Source organism: Verticillium nonalfalfae (genome assembly GCF_003724135.2).
Source record: "Verticillium nonalfalfae strain VnAa140/NRRL 66861 chromosome Unknown scaffold_26, whole genome shotgun sequence".
In the NCBI taxonomy this organism is placed as follows: domain Eukaryota; kingdom Fungi; phylum Ascomycota; class Sordariomycetes; order Glomerellales; family Plectosphaerellaceae; genus Verticillium; species Verticillium nonalfalfae.
The window spans coordinates 224,465-234,146 of NW_021167251.1; the positions used below are offsets into that span (position 1 = coordinate 224,465).

General features: G+C 57.6%; 3 protein-coding genes across 3 annotated transcripts; 2 read left to right on the forward strand and 1 right to left on the reverse strand.

The window, feature by feature from the left end:
* Positions 1–677: 677 nt before the first annotated feature.
* On the forward strand, positions 678–3,249 carry UGT-2 (UDP glucuronosyltransferase; the record flags this gene model as incomplete). The annotated part of the gene is made up of 2 exons (XM_028638791.1): positions 678–1,528; positions 1,581–3,249. 2 exons carry the CDS (start codon positions 678–680, stop codon positions 3,247–3,249), a joined length of 2,520 nt encoding a protein of 839 aa, XP_028496699.1.
* A 2,788-nt stretch (positions 3,250–6,037) lies between these two features.
* D7B24_004625 (uncharacterized protein) lies at positions 6,038–7,243 on the forward strand (the record flags this gene model as incomplete). The annotated part of the gene is made up of 4 exons (XM_028638792.1): positions 6,038–6,152; positions 6,202–6,548; positions 6,604–7,028; positions 7,087–7,243. The coding sequence occupies 4 exons, from the start codon at positions 6,038–6,040 to the stop codon at positions 7,241–7,243; spliced, it is 1,044 nt and encodes a 347-aa protein (XP_028496700.1).
* A 1,220-nt stretch (positions 7,244–8,463) lies between these two features.
* D7B24_004626 (uncharacterized protein) lies at positions 8,464–9,042 on the reverse strand (the record flags this gene model as incomplete). The annotated part of the gene is made up of 1 exon (XM_028638793.1): positions 8,464–9,042. One exon carries the CDS (start codon positions 9,040–9,042, stop codon positions 8,464–8,466), a length of 579 nt encoding a protein of 192 aa, XP_028496701.1.
* Positions 9,043–9,682: the final 640 nt, after the last annotated feature.

Genomic DNA, 9,682 nt, shown 5'->3' on the forward strand with positions numbered 1-9,682 from the left:
CTGGACCAGGGGCGAGAAGGGGACTTCTTTCCTACCTATCCACGGCGCGCGCCGGCCACTTCCTGTCTGCCGTGACTGATTGACCCGCCCCGACGTCATTTCAATGGACGCCAATCACCAAACTCCCATCGTACAAAGTACAAGCCTCCGAGAATGTCAAGGATGCTCAAAAGCTTGCCCCAGGGCAGCGAACCAACCATTCGTCCCGTGCCCCGCCGCCTAGGCCCGTGCCCTGAATCAGCACCACAGCCACTAGTCGACTACCATCTCTAGGTGCCTTGCGCTATCCACCGGTGCCGACGGATGCGGTTTGGATGCAAACTCTGGTGGCCGGCTTACTCGGACACGGCCATTACAGCCCATCCGTCATCATCCTGATATGAACTTTCACTGCCAGCTGAATGATTGCGTTGCTTGCATTGTCCACGGCGAGTTTCCTTTCTACAGCCCGCGGTGACCAACTTTGTCGCTCCTCGGCATTAACCCACGATCCCCCTGCGCCGTGCCGGCCAAAACCCACAGCCATCGTCATTCATCAATCAACATTGTGTACTTCATCCACCGCGCTTTTTCGTCCCAGGACCAGACACACATATACGACACACCACGCGCCCACAAGCCCCATTCTGCTGGCACGAACCTGACAGCAACGCTGCGACAAATGCTGGCAAGCCGCCATGGCCCTCAATCGCATCTCGTCACGAGGCCTCGGCCACATCGCCCTCGACGATGCCAACGCCAACCCAACCACATCTAGCAACGTCGGCAACGATGGCCGCGTCAACGTTCAGTTTCATGCGAGCCCCAAGATGCTTGCTGGATGGGTCTCGCGATTTCAAGGCAACTTTTGCGATCGTCCACCACCCAGACACCCGCCAAAAGTCCGGAAGGGGAGCTACATACCCTTTGACGACGACGAATCCCACTGCCCGCGCCTGCCTCTGTGCATCGCCATCCACATTGTCGGGTCTCGAGGCGACGTCCAACCTTTCATCCCCATTGCCCAGCTCCTCAAATCAACCTATGGCCATCGCGTACGCATCTGCACGCACCCCGTCTTCAAAGACTTTGTCGAGTCCAATGGCGTGGAATTCTTCAGCATCGGCGGCGATCCCGAAGCTCTCATGGCCTACATGGTGAAGAACCCGGGTCTGTTGCCCAGCCGCGAGAGCATGCGAGCCGGCGACATTAGCAAGAGGCGCGCCGAAATGTCCGAGATCATCAACGGCGGCTGGCGCAGCTGCATCGAGGCTGGCAACGGCATGAGCAAACAGCCCCTCAGGGCGGCGAACGTGCCCGACCCAAAAGATCTCTTCATCGCCGACGCCATCATTGCCAACCCGCCCTCCATGGCGCACATTCATTGCGCCGAGAAGCTCGGCATCCCGCTGCACATGGTCTTTACCATGCCGTGGTCGCCGACCGAGGCCTTCCACCACCCGCTGGCCGCCATGAACTATGGTGATTCCGACGCCAAGTCCGCCAACTACCTCTCCTTCATGGTCATGGAGCTTCTGACGTGGCAGGGGTAAGTTGCGGTTCCCCAGAGTACGCATCGGACCGTGCACTAACCGTGACAGCCTCGGGGACATCATCAACAAGTTCCGCATGCAGACGCTGCACCTGGACCCCATCAGCCCGATGTGGGGTTGCAACCTGTTGCCACGCCACCGCGTTCCGTTCACCTACCTCTGGACCGAGAGTCTGATTCCCAAGCCCGACGACTGGGACTCGCACATCAAGATTACGGGCTTCTCCTTCCTGCCCATGGCCAGCAAGTACACACCACCCGACGACCTGGTGGCCTTCCTCCAAGATGGGCCAGCCCCTATCTACATCGGCTTCGGCTCCATCGTCGTCGACGACCCCCAAGCCCTGACGCGTCTCATCTTCGAGGCCGTCAGGCAAGCGGGTGTTCGCGCCATTGTGTCCAAGGGCTGGGGTGGTGTCGGCGCCGGGGATGTGCCGCCCAACGTCTATCTCATCGGCAACTGCCCTCACGACTGGCTCTTCCAACGCGTCTCAGCTGTGGTCCATCACGGCGGTGCCGGCACCACGGCGGCTGGTATCGCGGCCGGCCGACCGACGGTTGTTGTCCCATTCTTCGGCGACCAGCCATTCTGGGGCAAGATGATTGCGCGCGCCGGTGCCGGCCCGACCCCTGTGCCGTTCAAGGCCATGACGGCAGAGACCCTCGCTGCGAGCATCACGTTCGCCCTTCAGCCCGAGGTGCAGGTCGCCGCCGAAGTCATGGCCGAGCACATTCAGGAAGAGGACGGCGCCGGCGACACGGCGAGGGACTTCCAACATCGCCTCAACGTCGATGAGCTGCGCTGCGACATCTTCCCGGAAAGGGTCGCCATCTGGCGGCACAAGAAGACAAACTCTCACCTCAGCAACTTTGCCGTAGGCTGCTTGATCAACGAGAACCTGATTCAGTCGCACGACATCAAGCTGTTGCGCCACAAGCTGTGGTACATTGACGAAGGCGCGGAGCATCCCATCATTGGCGTCGTCGCGGCAACCGCCGGTTTCTTCACGGCTCTCGGCGTGGCCACTTCCGACTATACACGCCGTCTCAAGGCGCGGCCCAACGTGCTCAGCGGAAAGGTAACAGCGAGCCTGAACACAGCGCCGGCTCCACCACCCCCTGCCGCCGGCGACGCTGAGAAGACGGACGACGATCCTGCGCCGCCCAGCACTGGCGACGCTGCCACAAATGATGACATCGGGAGAGTCTCCCAGGCGCAAATGGAGGCATTTGCGCATAGGATGGCCACGAAGACGTTGCGGAAAGACGACAATGTCATGACTACCGATCCGCGGGCTCTAACGTCCCACGAGAAGAGGAAAGCGAGCTGGGCCGCCCGAGAGGAGGGCAAGTACGGCCGCGCCTTCTATGTCACGCGCGCCACCGGTCGATACGTGGCCAACCTCACCAAGATCGGACTCAAGGCGCCCGTCGCGATGATGTACAATATCGCCAACGGCTGCCACAACTATCCCTCGTATGGTAATTTCGGCGTCCCCGTGAGGCCACGAGACCCGATCACCGGATTCGGCACCGGTCTCAAGGCGGCTGGCAAGGGGTTCTACCTGAGCGTGTGGGACGCCTTCAGTGGCGTTGTCGTGTTGCCGTACTGCGGCGCGAAGGAAGGAGGCGCCATCGGCACGCTGAAAGGCATCTACCAAGGTGGACGCGGCTTCACTTATAATCTTGCATCAGGTACGTCGCCCCGTTCGCGCTGACCTTGGTTCATGGAGCTTTGCTAACACGCTGTAGCACTTTTTGCTTTACCAGGATATTCAATGAAGGGCATTGAGAAAGAATACTCAAGGCACCATCTGACCAAGCTGAAGGCCGAAATCTTCCTCATCCGAATTAGGCAGGGCATCGAGGAATTTAGAGAATCCACCCAAGAAGAGAGGGACGGCGCAGTGGCGCAGTGGAAGCGGTTGCGGGCGTTGTAAGGGCTTCGATTTGGGCTCGTAAAATGTAATAGATATAGCAAGATACCCCTTTGATTCTCTTCATGTTCTTGGAAATTAGCCTCGTCGATCCAAAGTTTGATGCATATACTCCGGTGACTGAAGGTGACTAAAATATATAAGGCGAGGGCTGGCGTTCATATTTTGGTTTGTTCTGCAAGTAGACGTTCAAATGCCACGCTCCTGCGTCTCCTTCACGGGCGACGGGCAGGGCTCCGTCTGTCGTGGCATTGTTGAGCCAGGCCAGAATCAGACTTTTGCGGCGCATGCACTCATCCAACGATTTCGATAACCCTGTCTCAACTTCCTGGTCTAACTGGGCGGCTTCAGAGCGATCGTAATGTACGCATGAGACGATTGCGATAGCCAAGTAGTCATTGTATCGGTCGCGAGTGGATTTTTGGTCGGATATCTCGGTTTCGTCCTGGGATCGCAGGCGGCCTCATATACTTTACTGGAAACAAGCGGTTGTAGATCTGTTAAAATTGAGCCGGGGGGCCTGCGACTGCCTGATAGAAAGCCGTGGTGGTGCCACCAGAACAAGCCATAGCGGGGAAGCTGGGGTTGAAAGGACTGCCAAGAAGGTGGAATTAGACTGCCGATGCCTGCGACAGCTCGGTTGGGGAACAGCTACTCCCCTCTCGTCTCCGGGGGCGCAGACGATCGAATTGTCAGTCCGTGTTCGCTGCGGTTGACCCAAGACCGAAGTCGTACGGAAAAAGACTGCGTACTGTTGTACTTGGTCATAAAAGTTCTACCTGCATGAGCAGGCCACAACTTTAAGCGTAAAGTTTTGTACATCTCGTTGATCACCTTCGTCATTGCGGTCACTTGTGGCGTGATATGTTGCCAGACGCCCTGGCTGTTTCGAAACCTTTCATGTGCCTTGTATTATTAGTACATACCAGACTTGTTTGACAAAAGCTCAGGATGACGGTGAAGAGGTCGAGTCATCGTAAGCTCTGTTTTATCGCCTTTCCATGCGATAAGAAGCTTACCAGTCTCGTCCACAAGACAAGTAATGCCTTCCGAAGGTGGCGGTCGGAGTCATTACTAGTCATCAAAGATGTCAAGAGAAACAAACGACTCTTCATCGCCCATGCGCGGCTGGGGCACGGGAAACGGGCATCTCTCCGCATAAGTAGCCAATGCTCGGCAGTTCCACTGTGGTCACCCACTTGCAAGTTTCGGGAGGCTCGGGGTTTGATGCAGCACCGCACCACCAAAGACGAACAGGTGAAGTCATCATCGTGTCGACCAGTTGCGGGAGGTATCCGGGTGGCTGTGTTGAATGTGATGAGCTTGAGAGATTTTGTCGCCAACAAAGAAGCTTGAATTCAGGCTTATTGAGCCAGTGTCAGCATCGCGTAAGGGGTAGACGCGTCAGCTAGATCGAAATTTGGAGGGACCATCTTGCCAGCCTCGTCTGGACCACGAAAGAGGGGGCGGTGGGTGATTCCACCATGGAGAGGAGGGGCGGCCAAATTTCGCCGGCCCTGAGGCCTGGGACCCCAGTATTTACATCCCGCCGTACTCGTGGGATCGATCAGTGGGTCGTCCGGGGATTTTGATGATCGGAGGACAGCCGACTGAATACCCCTGCCACGTGGGTGCCGGACGCATTGTGCTGGTATAAACTCTCGATTTCGGATGGATACCGACGCAGAAGGTCGATCGCTGTCAGACAAGTTAAAGGTTCATCTAGACGCGAAACTTTGAACGGCAGAAAACGATGTGTCCAGGGCTGACGAGCTACAGACGTTGGATCGTCTCATCGAACTCAATCAGCTCGTCACGTCGGCCCTCGGTGTCGTGAGCAAAGCCGCCTGGCTGTGAGTGGCCGCAACCGATGTCGCAAAGGATGTCGTCTTGGTCGATATAACGTTTCTTCAACCGAATAAAAGCATCCATGACGACACGACTTTGGGGAAGCTCGCCAAGAAGCTTCGTCTTAGTCAGGGGAACGCCGTATTGGGACGCAACGGAGCTTCACGATTGGCTGGTGCCACAGCAAGTGCATCCTCCAAGACCCCTGTCCTTGGCGCCTGCCCCCTCCCTGCGTCCCTGCCCGTCTGCAGAGCAACACTCGCTAAGGATCGGGCAGGTTCGAACCTGACAAGTGTGGACGCCTCCTTCCCCGGGACCAACGAGCTGCTTCCCACGATGGGATAGGTGAAATCGACAATGGCCATCGCGGTGTCTATGGTGTGTTTTGGTGGGATCGGCGCAAGCTTCTTCCTGGTCCTGATTGTGTTACTGAGCCTGCACAGCCCCTGGATGTAACACGTCGTCCTGGGTTGGGCCGCCTTGGCATTGTCATTGACTGCCCTGTCATTGCGAGCTCACTGTTGACTTGGTTGGGGAGGGTATTGTCGAAGCTGTTGCCCGCGCGTACTTCAAGACGAGCTCCCGCCTCTCAAAAGACACCATCCAGACACAGATTCGACATCTTGCATCCAGAGCTCATCCATCAGCCTCTATCACGCAGCTTCCCTCTGCAGTCTCTACACAACACACACATTCTCACACAACGAACATCATATTCAAGATGAAGTCCTATGCCCTTCTTCCGTTCGCTCTGTCGGCCCTCGTCGCTGCCCAGGATGCTCCCTCGCTCGCTGAGGCCCTCGCCTCGCAGAACGACACGCTCTCTTCCCTCGGCAGTGCGTAGTGACCAACTCCAACATCGGAACCTCATGCTAACACGGACAGGCCTTCTTGCTGGCCAGCCTGCCCTCGTCGAGGCCCTCTCCGGCCTGACCAACATCACCATTCTCGCTCCCAGCAACGACGCCCTGAACGCTCTTCTTCAGGACACCGCCGTTGCTCAGCAGGTTACCTCTGACCCCAGCCTCGTGGCCGCCATTCTGCAGTACCATGTCCTGAACGGTACTTTCCGCGCTGCCGACGTGCCCGATTCGGCTGTCTTCATCCAGTCTCTCCTGTCCAACGAGACCTACGAGCAGGTTGCTGGCAGCCAGGTTGTCGGCGCCGTCGCTGAGGACGACTCCGTTACCTTCTACAGCGCCCTCAAGGCCGAGTCTACTGTCACCCAAGCCGTGAGTGCATAATCAGCCCCTTTTGCTTCATGAGTGTAGCTAACGTCTCCCACAGGACCTCGAGTTCGCCGGCGGTGTTATTCACATCATCGACAAGGTTCTGGCCATCCCTGCCAACGTTGCCGACACGGCCACCGCTGCCAACCTCACTTCGCTCGTCGAGGCTGTGACCAAGGCCAACCTCGCCGAGACCCTCACTCAGGCCGAGAGCATCACGGTTTTCGCCCCCAACAACGAGGCTTTCGCCGCTCTGGGCTCCCTCGACGATATCAGCGAGGAGGACCTCCAGGCCGTCCTGCAGTACCACGTCATTGCGGGTACCGTTGCCTACAGCAGCACCCTTTCCGAAGGCACCGTTGAGACTCTTACTGGCGAGACCGTCAACATCTCCATCCGTGACGGCAACGTCTTTGTCAACGATGCTCAGGTTGTCCTTGCCGATGTCCTGATCTCCAACGGTGTCGTCCACGTCATTGACAGGTACGTTCTTTCAGAGTTCCATTCTCGCACTCCATCTTGTTGACATGATTATCTGCAGCGTCCTCTCTCCCGCCGAGAACACTGCCGGCTCTGGCGAGACCAGCTCTGCCGTGCCCTCGCCCACCGCCGTCCCTGAGGCTGCGGCTCCCCGTGCCGAGGCTGCCATCGCCATTGGCGCTCTTCTCGGTGGCGCTGCTCTCGCTCTGAACATGTAAGCGTTGCCAGCGCCATGGTGTAGGAACTCTGAGAAAGCGTGTCAAGGAGACGTTGTTCGTTACCTCGGCAGGGATATAATGGGAATGGCAGAGTGACACGACGATGACAAGTTGTCTGTGGCATCTTGTTGTGCATGCTGTACATGTAGCGATTGAACATGACATTTGGATTGAAGATGATGTTTGCCAAAGCCAGAAAAGAATTGCAGGTGAAATGTTATGCCACACACCAAACGTGCTGTGTACCAGAACCGACTGCAACTGACGTAACGGGCATCTAGGGCGTCTTCCCGAGAGATCGCAAAGAGGCGGGTTATCGTTGGAAACGAGTACCTATGCATGCGGTCTCTATTTGCAAGACCACAGCGGATTGCACTCACGGTCGGTTCTCTCGGCTGTTGATCTGGCAGTTGTGAGACCAAGCATTGCGAGGTCTCATGTCTAGTAGGACAAGAATCAAAAGACCAGCTCCAGATGATTCCTGAGCAACATCTGACGGGATGCCATGTGGTACTAGATCGTAGGCATAAAATAACAGCTTTCAACACGAAGATGCCATCGAGCTCTCTTGAGTAGCTCAGATGCACCAGTAAAACTGGCGTGTGTCGCACAAGCATTGGATGCAACCTTGGTGACAGGGAAACACAACACGCAGGGCGTTGCATGATCCAGCGTTTTCTGCCCGCAGCGGGAATACTGCTCCAGCGCAGCTCTGATCATGCATCTGCTGCGTAGTAAATCGCCCTCGCATGCGTCTGCTGTGTCACGTCATGAGTGCCCAAAACCATCACATCATGTCAGGGGGTGGGCCTTTTGGGATCGATGTGGCTCGGTGGATCGCCTTGTAGGGCTGGTTCGCTGTGGGGATGGAGGGGGGAAACATGGAAACATGTGGACAAGTCCCTGACCAGGCTGAGCATTGGCCCTGCAGGAACGTCCTGGGTCGCCTTGCACATGGCATGGCGACAACTTCATCGGACGGGTTCACGAACACATCACGCGGGCCTCATCCTCGGCGATCGGAAAGCGAAACCCTTTGGAACGACATGTATTACTATTTCCCACCTCCGAGTGTGGATGCCAAGGTGCACTCCTCACAGCAAAAGACGCTATCGTTTATACCATCCGAATGCGGCTTCATGCCAAGTCCCCTCGAAATGCTCCGTAAAACGCCTCGCCAAGCCTCCTAAATTTCCGCGTGAGCCCCCCGCCCATTTTTTTTACAGAAGGAAAACAGCACCGACGAGACCGGCAGCCGCGGCAAAAGCGGACATGCCCATGCCTCTCGCCGCGGCCGACTCGCTGTCGCCAGAGTCCGTGACGGTGGGCAGCGCCGTCTCGAGCGCGACGGTGGAGGTCGAGTTGGCCGAGCCGGTGAACAGGATGGTGCCGGCGGGCGTGCAGACGTCGGCGGCGGCGGCCGAGTCGACCTTGAGGTGGTCCTTGCAGTCCTTGAGCAGCTTTTCCATGCTGCCCTCGGCGCCCTGGGCCCAGTCGGCGAGCTCGGTCATGTACTCCATGAGGTCCTCCGACAGCGACGAGTGCACGGTCCAGAGGCACGACTCGGTCTGCGACACGACGGCGTCCTCGACGTCGGGGGCGGGCGTGGGCGCCGACCCGAGGATGGACCTGGCCGACGTGAGGCACTCGCCCGCGTCCTGGCGCGCGACGATGACGTTGCTTGCGGGCAGGCTTTGGAGCTTGATGTTCTCGAAGATGCGCACGGCATGGACGACCTCGACCTCGGCCGTGGCGGAGGCGGCGGCGAAAGCCAGAAGCAGAACGGCCTGGTTGAGCATTGTGTTTTTGTTGATGTTGGGGTGCTGGGACTGAGGATGCGTGTGTGGTAGTTGTTCTGTTGGGTAGATGAAGAAGCTGGTGATGGAGACGTTGGGTTGATAAGTAGATTGCTGCGTGATACACAGGACCAAGTGATGCTTGCGTCTCTGGACTTATATACCTGGAGTCCTTGCCTGCTGTGCCGCGCATCTCAGGTCGCTTCGGCCTCACGCGCCCGTTGGCCTCCATCGTTAAACTGCTAGCGTGACGGAGCCTGCAAGGGGCCGATCAAAGCTCGTTCCACCAGGAGACTCCAAGGCCAGCCCAGTCGGGCTGTTCATGAGCGGCGCAGCGAGGCCACCCAGAGACAGCGGCATGTGAGTCAATCAATGTGGCGGCGGGAACTCGGTCATAGCCCCTTGCACAAGACCGCGTTGGACCTCACTGTCTGCCTGCGGCGAAGCAACTGGTTGCCATGCGTGGGCCGATCACTGGGCCTGCCAAGGCACCTTCGCCACGACCAGAATGGGTATGAAGGATCACGGGGCCGCGCTTCCTGGGCAGCACTGCAAACGCATACTCCACTACAACCGTTTTTCTTATTTTTAGCCGAAATAACCAACTTTCCATATTGGATGACCGACAAGTGTTTGCTGTCTG